The sequence below is a fragment of the Eumetopias jubatus genome, unplaced genomic scaffold (genome assembly GCF_037043125.1).
Source record: "Eumetopias jubatus isolate StellerSeaLion01/CBP00866 unplaced genomic scaffold, mEumJub1_p1.0 scaffold_3, whole genome shotgun sequence".
Lineage (NCBI taxonomy): Eukaryota > Metazoa > Chordata > Mammalia > Carnivora > Otariidae > Eumetopias > Eumetopias jubatus.
Window position 1 is genome coordinate 182,243,333 of NW_028274809.1, and position 23,234 is coordinate 182,266,566.

A 23,234-nucleotide genomic window follows, 5' to 3' on the forward strand; every position below is an offset into this window, starting at 1 on the left:
CAGCCTAATGGACGGCCTCTGAGTGTAGAGAGCTTCCTTGCAGTGGAGGTATTCAAACTGAGGTTGGCCAGCCACTTTGAAGAGATGAGGTGGAAGGACTCCAGCCTCATATACCGTTTATTCACTCAGCCTACAATCCCCGAGCAAGTTCATGCTGGGACCTGTGTGATAAAAATATATAAGGGGTCCCTTCCTGTGAAGGAGACATGGAACTGTGTGCAGGGGCTCTTAGGGCCCTGGGCCTAGAGAGGCCTAGAGAGGGGTCCACATGGATTTCAGAAGGAGCCTGTAAATCACCTGAAATCGTGTGCACATGCACTCTGAGGAGATAAGGGCCCACTATTTTCATCAGATTCTAAAAAGGGTCAGGGACTTGACTTTGGATATGAACTTATGGTCTAGTAGAAGAAGGAAGTGCTAACAGATAAGTAGAAAAATGTCAGGAGTATTCCAAAGTAAGCATTAGATAAATGTTAAACTGAAATGGGCATGTGAGGAAAGTTAACGAAGCTTGAAGGGCCTTTCACTCTAGAAGTTTCTGGATCCCTTGTGGAGAGCTCTTTATCTTGGTGTCCAGGCTAATGTCTGTCTGGACGTGATTCTTCAAGGAAGAAGCCAGGGAAACTGTACCTGTCAGTATGGTGCGCCGTTTGCACTGCTCCTCAACCCCGCCCTGCCTCTTCCCAGTCTGAGTGAAGGGCATCTCAAACATGAAGCGGCGAATGTTATGGGACCTCTCAAACTCCGTCTTCCTTTCTTGCAATTCTTTCTCATCAAAGAATGGAACCACATGAGTCACCTGGATGTATGCATACTTGGAATCCAGATCCTTAGGGTTGACCTTTAAATGAATAAACAAAATAGGAGATTGGTGTTATGTGAAGGACTCTTTCCAAGCATCCCTAAGCTTGTCTTCCCACTTTTTATTAATAAAGGATTTGGAGGGGCACCTGGGTGGCTCAGTCGGTGAAGCGTCTGACGCTTGATTCTGGCTCAGGTCATGACCTCAGGGTTGTGGGACTGAACCCTCCCGCCACCCTTCCCCCCACCCCATCCCTCAGTCAGCTCCACTCCATACTACTCAGCAGGGAGTCTGCTTGTCCCTCTCCCTCTGCCCCTCCCCGCACTCGCACGTGCACATGCACTCTCTCAAATAAATACATAAATAAAATCTTTTAAAATAAAGAAATAAAAGATTTGGAAAAATTTAGAAAAGTTGAAATAGTACAACAGTCACATACTCACCACTTAGAACAATTACTAATGCTCTGTTTCAAATACACACATGCATATACACATATGTGGATGGATGCTTAGACATATACATATAGACATTTTTTTTAAGCTGAACCATTTCAAAGTGGTATCCATCATGCCAGTTCAGCCAGCGTCTCCCAAGCGTGAGGACATTCTCCTTCGTAATCATAATGCATTATACTTAATAAAATTAACTTAATTCTGTAATTATCACTCAGTACACAGTCCATTAAAGTTTCTCAAATGTGGCTATCTGTGTTTGAACCAGAATCTAATCTAATCAATGATCATATGTAATCTAGAATTCTCCACCTTTTTTTCGTGACATTGAATTTTTTTTAAAAATAGTTTTCTTGCTGAATAACTCCCTGTGTGGATTTTTCTGCTGGCTCCTGAACTGTATTTTTACATATTTGGCTTAGAGGGAAAAGTGTTTATTTTAGTAATAATGTTTAACACCTAGAACCTCAACTTATTATTAATCTGTAGAGAGATTAGATGTAAACAGATGTGGATGAATTAATTTAATACAGATACAGACTAACTAAGACTCATCTAACCGGAAGTTTAGCTCCTGATTGACTCAGCACATAAATGCTTTTAGAACTGCATTGCTAACATCTGTGATGTACCAGAACATGAAACACAGGCATTTCCCATACAAGCACAACAGCTAATTTATTAGGGAGACAAGTCAATTTTGCACAAATGAATTCTATTTAAGCTTGTAGAGCAATAAAAGGAGGTCTGACAGAAATGACTGCAGAGAATTTGGAGAATATTCTGGAACTGGGGCCAGCAAACAAATGAGGCCAAGAAGGTTTAGCTGGTCTCAAGTTATCAGGCACCACTGTCCTCTCACCAGGGCTGTATGTGAAGAAAAATGAAAAATAAATGCGAATGTGCCTAAGACTTTGGAATTTAAGAAAATACAAAATGTCATGAGTTATTACTTCTATTTTAGAAACAGCCATCTGGCCAATCACTATAACTGTCCTCAAACCTATGAAATGTGACTCTCCTTAGGAGAAACAATTTAAAAGCAGTACAAATGCACGTGCTTGCCTATCTCTTCAGGGGTATTTCCCTAGTCTTCATTTCCGAAGTTGTATGTACATATCAGTAGGAGGAGCAGAGGACAGGTGTTTGGGGGCAGAAGAACACACGAGAGCGTCGAGAAGAAGTTATGATGTTAAAGCCACAACTTGACCCGGACAAACGTTCCAGTTTCAGAGAAAAGCAGCCAATCGGATGTGAGTAGTTTGGTCTAAGAAAAAAGGAGGTCTTCATAAGGTCATGTTGAGGTTTCTGGTTAAAAACAGACCAACAGTGTGTGTTTATCTCTTTTCCTTTGTGCAACTCTGTTAAAATGCAGTACAGAATTAACCTGTGAGGACCAAGGAAAGAGGAGAGAAGACAGCAGTGGGTGAGAGTGTTTACTGAATTTCTAGAAGGCGCTTGAATGGAGGTGTGCTACCCAACTTGGCAGAGACACTGTTTTCCCATGCAGGGAGGACAAGGAAGAGTTCTGAGGAAAACAGCACCCAGTGACAATAGAAGTTCTAGTCTAAGTTCCCACAGAGAGGAGTCACCAGTGAGTCAGAGCACTTCTCAGAAGCCTGCTGCTATGGACTGAACATCTGTCCCCCCCAAATTCTCAGGGTGAAATCTTAACCTCCAATGTGATGGTACTGACAGGTAGGAGGTGATTAGGTCATGAGGGTGAAGCCCCCCATGAATGGGATTCATGCCCTTATAAGAAGGGCCCCACAGAGCTCCCTCACCCCATCCACATGTGAGGACACAGCGAGGAGACGGTCGTCTGTGAACCAGGAAGACCTCACCATGCACAGAATCTGCTGGCGCCTTATCTGGGATTTCCCAACTGCTGCGACTATGAGGAATTTCTGTTGTTTATAAGCTGCCCAATCTCTGGTGTTTGTTACAGCAGCCTGAATGGACTGATGTCCACAGAGGGCTAGAACAGGATTAGGGTGACTGGGAGAGGTGTAGGGTGGAAACCAGAGTGAGTGGCCAAAGTCTATTTGGAGTGGCCAAACTCCAGGTTCCCTTCCCTAGTCTCCGCCCCACAAGACAGAAGAGGTTGCTCCTTGGAGAAACTGGTCTGGAAAAGGTCTAAATGGGTTTACCAGTCTCAGCAGAAAGCAGGGGCAAAGGTACAGAGCAGAACACAGGGTGAGCAGGTCAAAGCTTGCAGGCCGAACGTGGGACCTTCAATCCTTGCTCATGTCCTGCATCCAGATTCCAGAATTACCTGCTTCCTTGTCCCCTCTCTACCACTTGGGCAGGAAACTGGAAGACTCTTCCCTGGAGAAAAAAAGGGCCTCAAGGAAACAAATTTCAGAGACTAGGGATTCCAAAGCAGGGCTCAGAATGGAAAATGAACTAGGGATTCTTTAAAAGGGTGAACTTAGAAGGACGTAGAGCTTATCACTGCTGGAAATTGAGCAGGAGGACATTTTTGTTTGCTTAATATTTAATATTTATTTATTTACATTATTTTTTTAAAAGATTTATTTATTTTAGAGAGAGTATGTGTGTGTGTGTGTGCACGTGTGAGCCAGGGGGAGGGGCAGGGGGAGAAAAATCTTCAAGCTGACTCCCCACTGAGCGCCAAGCCCCACACAGGGCTCGATCCCATGACTCATGCTATCATGACCTAAACCAAAACCAAGAGTCAGATGCCTAACCGACTGAGCTACCCAGGAGCCCCAGTTTTTTTTATTTTTAAATTGAAGTATAATTGACAAACAGTATTACATTAGTTTCAGGTGTACAATGTAGTGATTCAACATCTCTATATAGTATGCCATGCTCACCACAAATCAGCTACCATCTGTCCCCATACGACACCATCACACGATCATTTCAGTATCATATGCCTTATGCTGTGCCTCTAACTGGAAGCCCACATCTACTTAACTTCAGCCATTTTGTCCATCCCTCCACCCTCTTCCCTTTTGGCAACCATCCAGTTTATTCTCTATTTATAGGTCTAATTCTGCTTTTTGTTTGTTTATTCACTTGTTTGGCTTTTTAGTTAGCAGGAGGACATTTTTAATGCAAAAAACAGGAGCTCTATCTCGGCCTGAATTTCAGGAAGCAAAGGGATGCCCAAATTCCTGGAGATACCCTGAAGACAGTGGAACACATAAATATACAGGAGAAATGTGTAGTTTCAGAAAAGGTCTTCATAAGAGCAATACAGCAGAGGGCAGCCTCTCTAAACAGAAAGTAGATCTCATTCCTACAAATGTGCTGGCTAGTTAGTTCCTTCCTTGGTCTGTCAGCCTGTCCCATCTGTCCAACATCACAGTGAAAATGGTATATCCTTTCAGACGTTACTCTGTAAAATAATGTCTTTTTTTAAAAAAGATTTTCTTTATTTATTTGTCAGAGAGAGAGAGATCACAAGCAGGGGGAGTGGCAGGTAGAGGGAGAAGCAGGCTCCCCACCGAGCAAGGAGCCCAATGCAAAACTTGAACCCAGGACCCTAGGATTATAACCTGAGCCAAAGGCAGATGCTTAACCCCGTCTGAGCCACCCAGGCTTTTTAAAATTATGAAATCTTTACTTAATGAAGGGCATCGGAAATCACAGAAAGGTGTCAAGAAGAAAAAAATTACACTTGCTACTCAAGGCCAACCATTCTTAATTTTTCCTGTTTTTTTTTCCCTGTATACGCATTTATGAATATATAACCAGCCACACATAATCAATCAATACAGTATTATATTGCTATATTTCCAAACATAGTCATACCTTGCCAGAATCCTGTATCATTTTGACATTTTCAGAACCAAATTTATCTGAGTAAAGTTTAAGAAGTCTCTGGGAAATTTCTGACAGAGGTGTGAGTTTGGGTTCTTTGTAAATATACTCTTTTCCATCTTCATCTTCAAAGAACCCCTGTGACATAAAGCACAATTAGAGCTATTCCCAACTATAAGCCCCAGGCTTACCACCCAGGAAGGATTCTTGTGTTATAAGGTTTAAAAAAAAAAAAAAAAAAAAAAAAGGCGGGGTGGGGTAGGGAGGGTGATTCTAAAATAAAATCCGACTTAAACAGGCTTTCTGAAGTGGAAGGAAAATAATGTGAAGTTGGGGTGCAAAGATAAAGGAAAACACAAAACTGCAGACTCATTCAAGAACGCTGTCATTAAGTGTTGAGTGAAATGGAGGACTGGAGACTCAAGACTTCTCTCGGGATCGCATGATGGGATTCAAGCCTGTTTCACATTCCCAAGCAGCAGAGCTCACTATGAATGATTCGGCAGCCTGCTCTGGGCAGGCCTCGGAAACGCACACAACCCCCCTCACAGGCCTCCCCCATTGACACAGGACTTTACGGCATAAACAGAAACATTCCAGTCTGGAGCAGGTTCGGCAAAAGTTATCCGAGGTTTGCATAAATTCCATTTTGCTCTACTTATGAGAAAAATATGAAAGGGCTGGAGGATAATAGCAGAAAATATTTTCACTATCACCGGTTAGCATGTGATTTAGCACCAATCATGTCTGAATAGAACAAGGCTTAGAATTGCATGGGAAGTGAAAAAGGTTGAACATTTTAAAGTCCAGATTGGGGTTAATACTTGAAATAAATGAAAATAAAGTTTCTCATCTAAAATAAAAATGGTGCAAAAAACACAGTATATTAAAAAAAAAATGCAGGCTAACATGAGACAACACCCACATCAAACTAGGAGTTTAGATGCAGTGATTTCACTACATTACTTGCTTTTTAAGCATTTACTATAATTACCTCCACATCTGTTTCACTGTCTGTAAACTGGTATTGCTATAAAGTTATAAAAGACAATAACAGGATAAATTGAAGGTTATATAATGCTCATAGAAAACAACACACCCTAAATAAATGGATTATAATTTAATACCATTTAATCATGTTAGAGACTTGGAGGTTAAACTTTCAGTTAAATTTAAATGAACCCTTTTCTACAGGGTTTCTGAACTATGACAATGGTAAATATACTTGTGGAGATATTATACTACAAAAGATAGAGATGCACAGGGAACAAAGGAAACCAGAAAGTCTTAATTTTGGTTTTAAAACATGCAGTATAGAAGTGTAAGGAAACAGGTGATTTATTTCTGTAAATGGAATAAAATGTTAAATTTTTTTTTTTTTTTGAGTTTGTAATGACTGGACAGATATACATACAGACTGGAAAAGGAAACTTGCGAACCACACTGAGGTACCAAAAGTGGTGCTAAAAATGTCTTATGGAGGGAGAACTTACCGCTGCCTTAAGAAAGTAATAAAGAAAAGACAGGAAGAAAGAAAAAAAAGCAGAAAGTTTACTGCCGAGGAAGATAAGAATCATACTAAATATGACAAATTCATCAAATTAGCATTTATAGAAAATACAAAATTTACAAAATACAAATTTATAGATTTAAAAATAACAAAAACAGAAACAAGGACTTAGGAGGGCCTACAGAACAGAGAGGAGGCTCACCTGTCCAAAGAAGGCCACTCGGAAGTATGTCCCCAGGAGCCTGCGGCCTGAGTGCATGACCTCAGTCACTTTGCTGTAGGCCCGGTGCAGTGTATCATACAGATGAGCCAGCCTCTGAAAAGCAGAACAAAACCCATTTCTTCCCACTTGCAACTAGGAGAATCAGTTTTAAAACAATTAAATGAGACCACAGAGGTAAAAATTTCTTGGACTTGAGTAACAAAACGCACACACACACGCAAAATCAAGACTGTCTCCACTGCACAACTGGTAATGACCATTTTTCAATTATAGTATTTTCTACCCAAAGAGCAATTTTGCATATTGAGGATCCATCAAATCTCCACATGGCAGTAAGCACCTTCTGTTTTCAAGTGTAAACATGAAATGTCACAGATGGTAAAGTCCTATGATGACGTTTTTAGTCTCTGCTTTTCCTACTTCTCTGATATGCTACAAGAAGCTGGACAGCCTCCCCAGGGAGGTTGGCAGGGACAATGGCCTTCCATGCGGATGGAGCAAGGAGGAGCTCTGAGGAAGAAGGCACCCGGTGATTATAAAACTCTGTTCTTGGTAACCTTTCAAAAATGGAGTGGCACAATTACCCATCCTTGTTTTTTGAAATTTGGGATCTGTATAGAGGTGGGGCCCATGTGGGCCACGTATAATGCTCTGCAGGTGGTGACCTCCAGCATCACACGGAGGGTCAGAGAGCACAGGTCATCTCTGATCACGGCCTGCTTGCTCTCTTTGCATGTAAGAAGGTTTGAGTGCATGTGTCACCCCACTGTCCTCTCAAACAGGAAAAAACAAACCACTCTGATACCTCAAAATCTCTCCGTTTCTCGTAAATGGGGATGATTAGTTTATAGATGTCAGCGATTAGCTCATAGCGTTCAGCCTTCCAGAGTCCATCTGCACACTGCTCTAGAAGCTCCATGAGCACATCCTGATCAAAAAAGAAGGCCATCAGTCAGAAAAGAGTGTTACAGGAAACATGACATTGTATTCTTTGCAGAATGCTTAACCAATTAGGATGGTTAGGAGGAAAATGTCAAAATACATTATTTCTAAACACTAACTTCCACACTTGTAGTAAATAGCTCATCACTATGTTCTTTTTTAATTAGCCATTTTTCAATCATTTACAAGCAGAAATGAAGGGTCACACTGTATGCCTGTGTAATAGTTATATACCATGAGGAAAAAATGGACACTGATAGCTTCACACAGGCTCTCAATTGGTGTTTAGTTCTATTTTTGTAACTATAATTTAGAAAAATTTTTTTTCCTGGGGCATCTGGGTGGCTCAGTCGGTTGGGGTCTGACTCTTGATTTTGGCTTGGATCATGATCTCAGGGTCGTGGAATCGAGCCCTCCGTTGGGCTCTGTGCTCGGCGGGGAGCCTGCTTAAGATTCTTTCTCCCTCTCCCCTTCCTCCCTGCTCTAAGGTAAATAAACAAATCTTTGAAAAAAAAAAAAAGGAAATATTTTTTTTTTCCTTTCTGAGAAACAATGACAATGTTGAGACATGAAATTACTAAGTGTGACTTCAACCCAAATTAAGCATCTCAGAGCAATTTAGTGATGGTACATGGTAGGCATGATGCCTGCCTCACCAACAACCTTTCCTCCTATCCTTGTAAGTTTCTATCTACTGCAGTTTGGGTAGTCACCCAGCCTCTATTAAAGTTCTTGGACTCTGGAGGAGCTAACACTTTTCATGACTCAGGGGTTGGGGCATGTGGCTCAGGGGTAAACTAATCAGCATAAATCTATTTCCTGGCCACAGTCATTGTTTCATCATCTGTGGACATGTGACCTAAATGGGCCAATCAGGGTGAATTTTAGGACCCTGTCCTGGAAGGCTGGGACAGAAGTGTTCTCATCGGCCCACACATGACAGGCAGCAAGGAACCTGACTGGGGCTGACATCCTGAGAGCCAGGCAGGGGCCCATGTGCCTTAGTAACAGAGTGGAAAGCTCCCCCTCTTTCCCAAAGCAACTGTATCATGGATAACTGTCAAACATTCACATTGATTGTTGTCAATCTTTCTGGAATTTCCTAATTGAAGCCAATTTACTCAACCTTTATTGTTTAAGCCTATTTGAGTGGGGTTTCATTAATGCCACTGAGCAAATTTTCGTGTGCTTCTTTGTCATCTCTATAGCTTTGGCGAAGTGTCTATTCAAATTGTTGGCTCATTTTTCTACTGGGTTTTTTATTGAGTTTTGAGAGTTCTTTACGTATGTTGAATAAAAATCCTTTACCAGACACGTGGTTTTTAATTTTCTCCCAATCTGAGGTTTGTGTCTGGATTTTCTTAACAGTGTCTTTTGAAGAGGAGAAGTTTTTAATTCTGATGAAGTTTAATTTATCAAGTTTTTATTTTCTGGATTGTGATTTATATATTGAAAAAAATCTTTAACACAAGTCCACAAAGATTTTTTCCTTATGTTTTCTTCCAGAAGTTTTAGTTTTACATTTAAGTCTATGATCCATGGAGTAATTTCTGAATATAGTGTAAAGTATGGGTCATTTTTTTAATATGAATGTCTAATTGTTCCAATACCATTTGATGAAGACTATCCTTTCTCCACTGAACTGCCTCTGAATCCTTGTCAAAAATCAACTGAACCTATGATTAATCATAGGAGGGTTGCTGGGGGGTGGGGTGGGGAGATGGGGTAACGGTGATGGACATTAAGGAGGGCATGTGATGTAATGAGCACTGGGTATTATATAAGATTGATTATCACTGAGTCACTGAACTCTACCTCTGAAACTAATAATATACTATGTGTTAGTTAAATTTAAGAAAGAAAAAAAGACAAGGGAAGTGTTAAAAAAAATGATCTTCTCTAAGTATCAAATATACTATGTGCTCTACTAAAGCAAAGAAAATAAATTATATTATCTGAATGACTGGGAAAAAACTCAACTGAACCATATGTGTGTGGGTCTATTTCTGGCTTCTCTATTTTGTTCTATCGATAAGAGATGTCTAACCTTGTGCCAATACCACCCTGTTTGGATTACTACTCCAGTTCTATAGAAGGATGTCTCCACAGTGACACTAATGATATGTCGAGTCACACAACTCTTTGTTCTGGAGTCTGTCCTGTGCCCTATAGAATGTTTCGCAGCATCCTTAGCCTCTACGACTAGATGCCAGGAGCGGTACCTTCTCCCTTCCCCCTTTCCCCAAATTGTGACATTAAAAAACCATTTCCAGACATTACCAAAAGTTCCCTGGGAGATGGGGGCAAAATTACCCCAACTGATAACCAATGCTTTATAATAACCTTAAAAGTCAGATAGCGTGACTCTTCAAACTTTTTCAAAACTGTTTTGGCTAGTCTAGTTCCTTTGCTTTTCCATATAAATTTTAGAATTCATTTTGTCCATTTCTACCAAAACTCCAGAAGGGACTTTGATCAGAACTCTCTGAATCTGTAAATCAATTTTAATAATATAGTGAATTATATTAATTAGTTTTCTAATGTTGAACCAACAGTGCATTCCCAGGGTAAACTCCACTTGGTCATGGTTTATTTTTCTTGTTTATATTTTGTTAGATTAAATCCACTAATGTATCTTTTAAGGCTAGCTGCCTTTAAACATGTTTGTATCCTCTATTATACTGTAAATGAAGGACAGGACCTTTGTTTTTCATTCCTAACCTAATGTTTCATTACAGGCCTAATGCTTACAGTTTATAGATCCAAAGAAAATAAATATACATATATTTTTAAGCAGGCTACACACCCAGTGTGGAGCCCAATGCGGAGCTTGAACTCATGACCCTGAGATCAAGACCTGAGGTGAGATCAAGAGTCAGACGCTTAATCGACTGAGCCACCTAGGCGCCCCAAAGATAAACATTTCTAAAGCAGTTGTCAATCAATTTGTCAGAAAATACTGACTTTAAAAAAACCATCTTTAAAGCAAGGCATTTAACTTTTATATCATGTTTACCACATACAAATCATAAAACTGTCATCAGTGTAACTAAACTCTGAGCCAATGCTTATAAAGAGGTATACCAGTTGTCTCACACTTTTATTGCAGGTCTTTTAAGTGCAAACACTAAACATTACATAGTAACTACTATAACAGCTATAGACAAAGAAGAAATCAGGAAAGGCTCTAATACCATCTCTTCTTGTGCATTTGTATTATAAAGACATACATCTTTTTAAGTTTTGTCTCAAATCTTTTCCAATGAGAGAATTTGCCCAGGCTGAGCATGACAAATTCTCACACTCCTCTGATGATAAAAAGCTAGATAAAAGCATACAAATAAAACCTGTATAATGTCAGTATCAATATATTTACCTTTCCATATTAGTAAAACTGGGGATATAATAAAGGTCTAACCTAATTTGGTGGTCGTGAGGATCAAATAAAATTTTACCCATCAAAATGCTCTGAAAACTATAAATGCTGTGTGGTTAAATTCACAGGCCAATTAAATAAATCTCTCCTGTTTCAATCTTCGCTTTCTACTTTGTAGTGATTTTTAAAAACTGGTATCTTACTTCCACTGGGCTATGTAATATCCCATAGTGCCACCCACATATTTGGTGGTTAGGAATTTCTTGGAGGAATGAATTAGTCTGCATTTTTCTTAGTAATATAACAATATTATTCATAGCTGCCCTTTGCTGTCGGGAAGTGAGTTAACAGTCCTTTTATCAAAGCCTGGCATTCCTTGCGCACCTTAGGTCAAAGACGTTGCTACTGGGTAGTTTTTGAGCATCTTCCTTCTCAATGGTGCTGAGGGACTACAGGCAGAGGTGGAATTCTGGAAGGCTCAATTCCCCATCAGGGATGAGAAAAGGTACACCCAAAGCATTCTTCTGATAAGGTAAGTCAAATGGAACTTTACCCATTTTAAAACTATCCTTAGGCTTAACTTACAGACTACTCATTTGGCCCCTTTTCTCAATATTGGGCTTTGTTCAAAGAGAAATGTAAACTTTCTTTAAAAAATTATAATTGGTTCCACTAGTATAGGATAATCCACACAACAGGGGTGAATACACAATGATGATACCCTGTTTGTGGACGGGACCAAAGAGACCTACAGATTCTTAATTTCATGTTGTAGCAGTTATAGCACAATAAACATCTAGAGTCGTTTTAATGTAATCTCACAGAAAGTTGAAAATTCTTCTCAAAGAATTATAAAAGTTATAACTAGGCGTAGTCACAACCACATTGTTAACCTGACTCTTTCCTTCATTCATTCACACATTTTACCCAGCATCTACTATGTGCAAGGCACTGTGTTTGACATTGGGGTTATAAGGCAAATTTATATAAATAAAATTAAGTTTCTGTAATTTATAAAAATGGTTCTATTTCTATAAATGTGGAAGGCAGGTTGTTTATTAGGCTATGTCACATAAATGAAATTTGTTTTGAGCAGGAGGCCTTCAAAGACACACACAGGTTATCCTTCAGAGCAACTAGAACTCATGTACTAGAGGCTCATGACCACCAACTGTAAGACGTGAGGTACATGTTAAGATACCGAGGATGAGGAAAACAGTGATTTCAAATACGTGCCCAAACTGCAAGTCACAAGGGCAGATGCTCTGAAATGAGAGCCGTAGGGGTTTATTTATTTAACAGTAGTCAGTGTGTCTCTGGGTGAGTACTGGAGAGGCCAATGACCAGAGAATAAAGCACTTCCTGCTCTCAAAGAGTCCAGTATGAAGACTGATCCATACAGAGATTACAAAAAATGCTGGTAAGTGCTGATAAAGAAACACGCAGGCAATCAGGGATGCAGACAGGAACGGCATCCACCTAGTGATGTGGGAAAGGAGAGACACACAGTGTTCTAGAAAGTGGTGACTGAGTCTTAAAAATGATCAGGAGTTAGCAAGGCGAAGGTGAAAGGTGGCAGTAGAAAGGAAGAGAGGGGAGACATTCCAGGGAGAGGGACGAGCAGGGGCAAAAGATTCAGGGGCAGAGGGCAGCATGATGGGTAAGGAATTTACAAGTAGTCTGAGGGGTTATTCAGAGTATAAAATCTGAATCAGCAAGTGGCAAGAGAAGAGGCTGGGATGGGGTGGTGGTGTGGAAAGGATTTACACACACTAAAGAGCTATACTCTTATGTCAAAAATAAATTAGTTAAATGCAGATAACTTTGAGATATGAAAATACATATAGGCATACGTCAACTACCACAATGATGTATTCAATAAGGAAGATGTTACTTGATTTTGAAATGATCTTCTGTCTATTCATGTAAGGTATCCTTACAGCAGCCTTTCAGGTATATTTTAAATGGCCCTAGATTTAGACACTGAATAAATATATATTAAATAGAATTTATGGGCCAAATGCCCCAAATTGGCAGTCTAAGATTTGAATACTATTCTTACTCTTGTTCAGTCAAACCAGAAACACGTGAAAAGTTTAATAACAATGAAACCTGAATTCAAGTAGCATATCAATGCTATAGGCAACTGAGTTAATTATGGAAAAATCTGTCATATTTGGTTCAGAAAGATGGACTTCGACCAGGGAAACTCCTCCAGAATGGTTGGAAAATGAGAACATTTGATAAAGCCAACAGAGCTTAGTAAATAATTGAAGTAAGTATCACAATTTGATGGCAATCAGGAATTAGGAAATAACACATCATCAACTTTTATATGCTACTGGACATTATTTTATCTTTTTTTCTGATTCAGGAGGCAGATCTATAGTTTATCAGTCTGATATCAGTTATTATTATGAAGAAATGATAATATATACTACAAAAAGCAATGTCTGTATAGATTTTACTCAAAAACAAACTAAGGGGCGCCTGGGTGGCTCAGTCAGTTAAGTGTCTGACTCTTGGTTTCGGCTCAGGTCATGATCTCATGGATCGTGGGATAGAGTCCCACGTCAGGCTCTATGCTCAGCAGGGAGTCTGCTTGAAGAGTCTCTCCCTCTGCCCCTCCTCCACACTCTCTCTCTCTCTCTCAAATACATAAATCTTAAAAAAAAACAAACAAACTAAAAATAGCTTCTATAAGAAAAGAGCCCTCTCATAAAAGTGGAGAGTATGGATTCTGAACACCAAAGTTTAATTTAGTAAGGTAAATTATTCAGGCTAATGTCAACTCTATATATACCTAGACATTTAGAGCTGGTGCATCAAGTAATAATTCTTTGAACAGAAATAACAAGTAAAAGAAAAAAAAGAAAGAACCAGTAATCACAGTTCAGTTTGAGAGACCATATGTCAACACAAAATTAGAGAGTCATAGGAACTATGACGTCATAGTAACTAAACACTGGGGCATATATGAATGATATTCTCAGCAGAAATTCCGTGTATTAATTTACTTAGAATTCCCAGCAATCACTGCACCTGAAAATCAGAGCTAATCCAGACAATGGTCATAGTGATAACCTTGAATGGTGGTTATACAGAAAGCTTGATGGTTTTATCACCTTGCTTAAAATTTAAATGCCAAGATACATTTTCTAAATTGCCAATACATGCAAAGAACAATAAGTAATTACTGGTTGGAAAAAAAAACCCTCGATGAACTTTATGCATCTGGAAAGCTCACACTTTATGCTATCAGACTGATCTTAAAAAGATCTCAGTGCCCCAACCTCATGAGCAATTGAGACAACTGTTGAAAAATTAGCCAGTTCCAGTCTTCAGTGTGCCCCAGAGATGTGACTGAGCTCACTGGGCACCTGTCTGTGGGAATAGCACACTAATGTCGTATATGGGCGTGTATGTGTATGCACAAAAACAGGGTATTTGAAAATTTTTATTTAAATGCTAACTTTTCCATCTAGCATTGATTAATCTAACCTTACTTATGAAGCTAGATGTTGTCCCTATTATCTGCCATTTAGAAATAATGTAAACGGGGATGCCTGGGTGGCTCAGTCAGTTAAGCATCTGTCTTCGGCTCAGGTCATGATCCCAGAGTCCTGGGATCGAGCCCCACATCGGGCTCCCCGTTCCGTGGGAAGCCTGCTTCTCCCTCTCCTCCCCGCTTGTGCTCTCTCTCCCTCTCTCTGAGAAATAAATAAATAGAATTAAAAAAAAAATAACATAAATGTGTGACCAGGCTTGGGCAATGGCATACTTTATGGCTTAATTCACATGTCCACCGTATTATTTTTTCTCAAGATAGAGTTGAAAACCCTTTGCAGCAAAATAATCACTTGTGATGCTTAAAATACAGATTCCCAGGTACCACACTCAACCAACTGAATCTGGGGACTGGCAGAGTGGGAAGACTGGAAATCTGTATCTGTAACAGGAATCTAAGTAATTTCTAACTAAGCGTACTAAAATTTGAGGACTACTCAACCAGGTGATGCTTCCTGAGGTAGGCACATCACTTATATAACCCCAAGCTACCACATGGAACACAGCTCGTTTATGGAATGAATCAATCTATGTAAATACAGAAATTTCCAGGTCACAAAGAACTCAGACAACTTCAATTCAAACTATAACAGACCGTGGCTTTGGTGTTTCTCCTCAATGGGAAGAAAGCACCGCATGCAGTATAGTGTGGTAGGGCAGAGACCACATTGTGCTCACATTTCTATCTCCAGCACCTAGTTCAGTGCTAAGGAAGCTCTGTAAATATTTGCAAAATGAAGCGGGCCAGTAAGTCCTGGTATGAGCCAAGGGTAGACCAGTTAGACCAGTCCATGGGCAAAGTTCACTGGTCACTACTGCAATGACCTGCATGACCACAAAAGTGCCTACATGGATATTGATTTGGGGGTAATAAAGAAATTTTGGCAAGTGGGCAAATGGTGAGAATGGACTGTATTTTCTATTTCCCCTTCCAAAGTCCCTCTTGGCGCATCCTTCCTAGCTCTGGGCTTTGGGAGGTTGATGCACCAGGACTGCTGGCCTGCAGGCTGTGCTCCCTGTCCTCTGGCTCCTGGCTGAGTTCAGCCAATGGATGGTCCAGTAGGAGCCTGGAGGGCAGGCGGAAAGTGAGGATGGGGTGGCTACACACATGTCCCTCCCTGTCAGGGTATGGGACCAAGCTCTCCCCTATAACCTGTCAGGTGGCCCCCCTGTGGAGTTTCTCCCTCACCCCTCCCCTAGCCCACAGGGTGAGAGGGGGTACCCCAGATGTTGCTAACCTAGAGGGTACTGCAATATTACTTGTTGGTTTCCCTACACCCTGTCCAAACTTTTTCAAAGTAGTCCCTTTATTAGCCTTTCTTCAATGTCCCGAGTGTGCTGCCTATTTCTACATGGGATGCTGAGGGAGGAATCTCAAAACTTCATGGGCTGTGTGGAGTTCTGACGCACAGGGGACTCAGAATTCTTCAATCTGCACAGGCTCTAACTTGCGTAACAGAATTGTAAACAGGAATGGGATGTTTCTTTTTATCTAATCAAAAGCAGCTGGGAGGCAGTCTGCTCTTTAGATCAGAGTCAGGGAAGATGAACTGTGATCAATAAAAACCCATCTGAGGTCTGCTGCTAGGAGACTTGTGTGTTCTTATGCAGCTCCACGAAAATCATGTTAGGAGAGCACAAGGCATTTAAGTACATCTAATAATGCAGATTAAAAGGGCAATGATTTTTATTAAGCTATGTGTTACACACCTATTCCTTTCAGCTTTCCCCAAAACTCTTTCTGGGAGAGAGATGTTCAACTTCCTCTTTTTCTTGAAACATCCTGATAGTCAAAGCAAAAATGTAGGTGGCAATTTCTGCTTTCCTGACTTTTGGAACATGTTCTTCTTTCAACTCCCAGCTAGTTTCAATCTTGACATGCAGGAGTTGCTTAGGACTTTATAACCCCACTGTGTCATATCCTAATCGTTACAGATCACCGCGTACTATGGACCTTGTTAAACATTTACCAACTTTATGCTTCAATGACAGGGTGGAAAATCCATATTCTGGCAATCACTGATAAAGTTACCCCTCTCACATGTTTAGTTATCACTCAGGCTGGGTGCCATTCACAAATTTCCTCAATAAACCCTGAGCTTGATTTCCTCGGCTGATTCTCTAGCCTGCAGTGATTACTCCAGCCTGTTACTTAATCAGACGAGCAAACCCCTGAGCTTCATTTTATCATCCCCGCAGGACAGGTTACTGAGAACTGTTTACTTTAGTTGTTCTTGGCACCACTGCTTTCCTTATCAAATTCTAAACAAAATGCTGTACTCCAGAGGTCTGTCTAGGTACCGGGTTGGACAAGGGTGGTTTCTGCAAGGAGACAATACATCTGAGCGTCTTCTCAGAGAAAAACCCAGTCACACTCGCCTTGAAGTTCAAGGCCAAGAGTGTGCAAACCTTACTGCCTCAGCAACAGGTTTCACACTTCAGAGCAAAAATTAAAAACTACCATCTGCCCAGGTGTTTCAAGGTAGAGAGACAGCTGAACTGTCAATACCATGCAATAATCAACTGCTTTTTTCCTTTGGGATTCCTAGAAAACTTCATCTATCATAGTTAAAATTACTTTAATATTTAAATGTGAAATGCACTCAAAATATTATCCTTCTTTCTCATGTTTACTTTTTAATTTAGAAGGTCATTTGAGACCAGACAATTTATGACAGTGGTTCTTAAATTATGGTGCCTTAAGACCCCTTTATATATATATATATAATTAAAATTATTGAGAATGCCTTAAAAATTACTGAGAACTTTTATGTATATGGGTGTTCTCTCTCCATATTTATAATATTAGGAATGGCAACTGGAAAATGCTAAAAGATTTATTAATCTAATTAAGACAATAAATTTATTACATGTTAATGAAAAAATAACATTTTTTAATGAAAAAGGTAACATTTTTCTCCCCCCCAAAAATGAGGGAAAAGAGTAGCACTGTTTTACATTTTTGCAACTCTCTTTAACGTCTGACATCATAGGAGAAACCCGCATTCTCATACCTGCTTTCTGCATTCAATCTGTTCAACATGCTGCTTTGGATGATGTATACAAAGCAAGTCCAGCCTCACACACACATTCGGTTGGAAAAGGAGGGACCTCAAAGACTTCCTGAAAGGGTCTCGGGGACCCCAAGGCTTCTTGGACCACACTTTGAACTGATTCTTGGACTGGTTAATGTCAGGGAGGATGTGTGTTCGTGGCCCTACTTACTGGCAAGAGCATGATTAAAAGTCAATAATATTAACTGTAGGAGCTTCACCTCATAAAAACAAGTACAACAGAGGCAGAAGACATTTATTTCTTTCACTGTTCTTTCTCTCCACACAAAGGAACAGACAATTTTACTTTTCTTTAAAAGACAGGCAGGATCGACAAGCTTCCCTTGACTGTTCCATTCGGCTGTGAGCTGAGGGGAGGCAGGTACACAGGGAAAGCCCTTCTGACGGACAGTGACCGAAGAGGAAACTCAGGGAACACAGGCAGACACCTGGCGTTTGTTCCACTGCCTCGCTTTATTTTAAAGCTTTCTGGTTCCAGGTAAGTGCTGCAAGGTGATCCTGTTTTGCCAAGAGGGGGGCAGGAACTGCCATAGTGATCTAATGCTGAGCCTTCTGCTCTCTACTGGGCGGGGGGGGGGGGGTGCGGGGGGAGGGCAGGGTGTTCCCCTCTCACCAAGGGTGAGAAGACTCTGGGCTGAGGCACGCAAGTGAGGCCACGAACTGGGCCGCTCTGAGCCCCTGAGCCCAGTCTGGCCTCTCATGGCTCTGCATGTCTGCAGACACGGGGGAGAGGTCAGGTGGGGGACACTGATTTAAAAGTCTGAGTGGTCGGTTAGTTCAATTGGTTAGAGTGTGATGCTAATAAAAGATTAAAATAGCAATAAAACCCATGAGCTGGAGAAATTAATGGCTGGAAAGAATGAAAAGCCTTATGGTCAAAATACTGGACCTTTTCCCACATGTGTTTGAGCTCTTAGCCTCACCTCGCTCCTAACTAGCTCCTCAAAATCTCTTTCCAGAGAAAAGGAGGAATTCCTAGAAAGGGGGATGGCAGAGCTATCACTGTTCTGTTTCAGCCGTCTAGAGCATTAGTTTAGTCCGAGTGAAGCAGGTAGCGGCAGCTGCTGAGAGAAAACCAGTGTGATGTGCTGGCAGAGCACAGCTGCGCCCGAGATACCCACGGACCGAAGAGCCCGGCAACCGAGGCGCTCACCTCGTTGAAATGGACATCCTGCATTCCGACGTCTTCCATCATGGAGGCCTCCTCGTCTATGTTTGGGGTAATCACCCTGAACGCTGTGCATCCTTGTCTAAACATGCCTGGAATGGACACAGCAGGGGAGAGAGCCGGTCAGTAACCCGTAAGCGGACGGACCTTGAGGGTTCTTCCTGCCGCCATGTTTCTGTGTTGAAGGAGACAACGAACTCTGAAGTCTCTTATGTCTCAGGCCACTGTTCTCACAGGCAGCCACTGTGTGCTTCTCTTCACTTGCTTCCTCATACCTAGCCTTCTCCTCCCTCAGTTCTTTCCTCATCCTTTTAATTTCTCAACCACCTTTATTAAAATGTATGCAATCTTTAAATAAACTAAATAAACTGAAACAGGGACTGGATCCAAATTAGTAGTTTTAAAATAACAATAATTTGATTTGGTACGGTGACCCATGCTCAGATACCAAGAAAAATAAAGCCAAAGCCAATCAAAGAGAAACATGACTCAAACAGAACTGTTTCCTTCAAGTTGTCACCTCTCCCACCGTGGCTGAGGGTAACCCAGAACTCAGATGAGAACTTGCTCTTCTCCTTCATGGAGCAGTCTACCGAGAGGAACTCACCAGCCGGAGCCATGAGCTGAGAGGCTGTTTTAGCTGGTTCCGTATCTGCTGCCTGAGGGGTAAGGATGGGCCTCCTGTCCTCCCCACAGGCGAAGAGCTGGAGCGCCGGCAGTATGAATACTGCAGGGGCCTAAGCACTCTGATTCTCTAGGGGAAACGGTCTAAGGTTGGAGCTGGGATAAATAACCGGGGTAAGGATAAACGCCAGGGGTGCCTGGTGGCTCCGTTGGTTAAGCGTCTGCCTTCAGCTCGGCTCATGGTCCCAGGGTCCTGGGATCGAGCCCCGCATTGGCCTCCCTGCTCGGCCTGCTTCTCCCTCTCCCTCAGCTGCTCCCCCTGCTTGTGCTCTTTCTCTCTTTCTGTCAAATAAATAAATAAAATCTTAAAAAAAAAAAAAAGGATAAACCCCTTAAGCAATAATGGCCCTTTTGGGGCCTTCACTCATCTTGGAGTCACTGGGGAAAAGTCATATGTCAGTTAGACAATGTCAGCTGGACAAAAACGATCAAGTACAGAAGGACTTGAAACATCTTGCTACTCTATTTTGAGGTCACTGTTTATAATAAAGCAAAACAGAACCCAAAACTTGAATTGAGACCTCCCATATTTTGGGAAAAAGAGGAACACAGAGTATTTTGAAATCACGACTTGAAAGAGATTTGTGGAGAAAGGGGAACCCTCTTACACTCTTGGTGGGAATGCAAGCTGGTACAGCCACTCTGAAAAACAGTATGGAGGTTCCTCAAGATGTTAATAATAGAGCTACCCTATGACCCAGCAATTGCACTACTAGGTATTTACCCCAAAGATACAGACGTAGTGAAAAGAAAGGGCATGTGCACCCCAAAGTTCATAGCAGCAATGTCCACAAGGAGCCGAGATGCCCTTTAACAGATGAATGGATAAAGAAGATGTGGTACATATACACAATGGAATATTTATTCAGCCATCAGAAACGATGAACACCCACCATTTGCATGACATGGATGGAACTGGAAGGGATTATGTTAAGTGAAGTCAAGCAGAGAAAGACAATTATCATATGGTTTCACTCATGTGGAACATAAGCAATAGCACGGAGGACCATAGGGGAAGGGAGGGAAATCCAAAGGGGGGGAAATCAGAGAGGGAGATGAACCATGAGAGACTATGGACCTCGGGAAACAATCTGGGGGTTTCAGAGGGGAGAAGGGGGTAACAGGGTGATGGGCATTAAGGAGGACATGTGCCGTGATGAGCACTGGGTGTTATACTTAACTAATGAATCACTTAATGCTACATCAAAAACTAATTATGTATGATACAGTGGCTAACTGAACATAATAATAATAATGATTTAAAAAAAGAGTAGATTTGTAAAGGGAGAGATTCTTCTGCTGCATGACGGTCAAAGTGTCCAAGCCTTGAGACAAAAGACTCCCCCTATGACAAGTATTAATCTAGGAGCTTGAGGATACATTAACATACAAAAAAGCAAAATTATAGACGCCAACCCCCCAGGTTTCTGGGTAGAGAGTATATTTAAAATATACGCCTCAGCTCCAGTGAAGTAAGTACAAGGGTGGCCCAAGCGCGTCCTCTCCTTGCATAGGAACATGTGCCATGGAAATGGAGAGAAAAAGAAGGAAGGAGAGCCAAGTCTATCCATGCAGAGTTGCAAGGGAAAATCCCCACACCTCTAAGTGTCAGGTGGATGGGGCAGCTGGGGCCCTGGGGGCCGGGCCCACCCTCAGGCTCACCTCCCCGGCGCCTCCTCTGGCAGGTGCTGTGGCTGGAGGGGAAGAGGGGCAGCTCCGGACGGAGGGCTATGTCTGCTTCTAAACACGAGGAAATGTATTACCTGACAAAAGGTCTCAACAGCAAATCACGCTAGTATCAAGAGAATACGGAAACCCTCTTCAATTTCTTTTTCTTTTGGGCTCTGATGTATGACAAGCCTAGATTCCCTTCAATTCCATCCTAAATTAGCCAGCTGGACTAGAAATACAGAAATTCCCTGGCCCTGGCACCTGACTTTATACTATCTCTCACTTTGCAAACGGACTTCTTGTAAGCCAGATCTGGTACTGCTATGCTCCAGGACACAGGCACACATGAGCAGCTTTTCTAAAAATCTCTTGATTTTGAAATGGAAATGAGCAACTGGTGTTTAACCAAAAGAACCCATGAAAGAATTCATGGACTGCTCAACTGGGAACAAACATATAATGCACAAAAGAGCGCACTTACACACTCCTGCCCTCTCCCTCCCTGGGGAGGCAAGGTTTCTGGCCAACAAGGCTGCCTACCCACATAATAAAGCCAATTGGGCTGTGGTTCTAAAAGAACGTTGTCTGATAATCTCCCGTTAAAACTGTCATTTGATTGATAAAACCGTTCCAGTGGGAACTATCTGAAGGGAAAATAAATCTTCTCTCAGCTCAACATTGGCCAGTCAAGGATACCCAGACGCAAAGCCCATTAACTAGTTTTTGCAAGATAGAGCCATTAGTTAAAGGTTATACAATAACATGCCATCTAGTTTTGTTTTTGATATTGGCACCTCTGCTGTGCCTACCAAGCCAAGCCAATGTCTTACCAGTGAATAAAACAATGAACACAGTGCGTGCACGTGCACACACACACACACACACCCAAATCCAACCCCCCAACCCCCCACCTCCAAATCTTTCTGAATGGCTCCCACTTGTCTTTGCTGCTTTGTATAGTTTTATATTCATTTCACAAAACACAGGAATCCTTCCTCACCTTTCCGTGTGAGATATTCTGCCACCAGGGCTGTGACATGGACATAACACATCGCTGCCTACAATAAAAGACACGTGCTTCAGAATCACCATGTACAGAGCGCGTCAGAATGCTCCCAGACAGAAATCTAGTGCCTGCATGTACTTGTATTAGATCTCAAGGAAACTAGGGTTCTAAGAGCTGACATCTTACCTTTTGATAAAACTGGAACAATTCACATAAAATGAAGTTTTGAAATACATTGCAAATTGAGACAAATGGTAGTAAGTTTGCTAAGGCTCATTTCTGTTTAGAATTACTAAATTTTAATATAAGACATTAAGAAAAGCATTTTTTCTTACTATATTGATGATTTCCGCATCATTTCTCTTAAGGTAAAAAGAAGACCATTTGAAGAAAAGGCATGTGTCTTTCTAGATTCTGAGAGAACTGCTCAAATTTCAGCAGCTAATAGTTTTCTCTCAGCTTAAAAAAAGATGTAGCAATTGCTTCCCAACATAGAATTCTAAACCAAAATTATAGCTTAATGTTAATTAGGTAACATTCTAAACACTTTAAAACGAAAGATAAAAAAATTTTTTCTTTTTAACGAAGTTGCCACAGTGTTATAAAAAACAGCTGTTGGAAATGAACATGATTCTGATGCCTGAGCCCCTGGTTCTGTGTCAGAATGATAGAAAAATTACTAGTAGTAGTATGTAATTCACTTTCATTATGCCAATATGTAGTTTAGATTAAATTTATGGTCAAACAGAATGGACTTCTTGAATAATCAATACGTAAAAACAGTTACATAAAATTTTCAGATGTAGAACATAACTGTACTAGTTTAGGCAATTACCGAAGTTTAAAAGTAAAATCACGCTTCTTTGGTAACACTGCTGACCATACCTAAATGCTTTAGGCCCAAATCATAAACAGTTTTCAGAAGAACACAGAACCTGCCGTACAGCCCACTGCTGTCCTTAAT

The 23,234-nt window shown here is 41.2% G+C and overlaps 1 protein-coding gene across 6 annotated transcripts in view; it reads right to left on the reverse strand.

Annotated features, from left to right (window-relative positions):
• DOCK9 (dedicator of cytokinesis 9) overlaps positions 1-23,234 on the reverse strand; it is a 283,314-nt gene that overhangs the window by 11,496 nt on the left and 248,584 nt on the right. For 3 of the 6 annotated variants that reach the window (XM_028112023.2, XM_028112021.2, XM_028112020.1), the window contains exons 44-50: positions 22,265-22,322; positions 21,256-21,333; positions 18,895-19,001; positions 7,588-7,710; positions 6,762-6,875; positions 5,041-5,187; positions 631-841 (exon numbers count right to left, since the gene is read on the reverse strand). In XM_028112023.2, coding sequence (XP_027967824.1) covers positions 631-841; positions 5,041-5,187; positions 6,762-6,875; positions 7,588-7,710; positions 18,895-19,001; positions 21,256-21,333; positions 22,265-22,322 — 838 coding nt within the window. The remainder of the gene's footprint in view (positions 1-630; positions 842-5,040; positions 5,188-6,761; positions 6,876-7,587; positions 7,711-18,894; positions 19,002-21,255; positions 21,334-22,264; positions 22,323-23,234) is intronic. The other 3 variants (XM_028112025.2, XM_028112024.2, XM_028112022.2) reach the window with 1 other exon arrangement.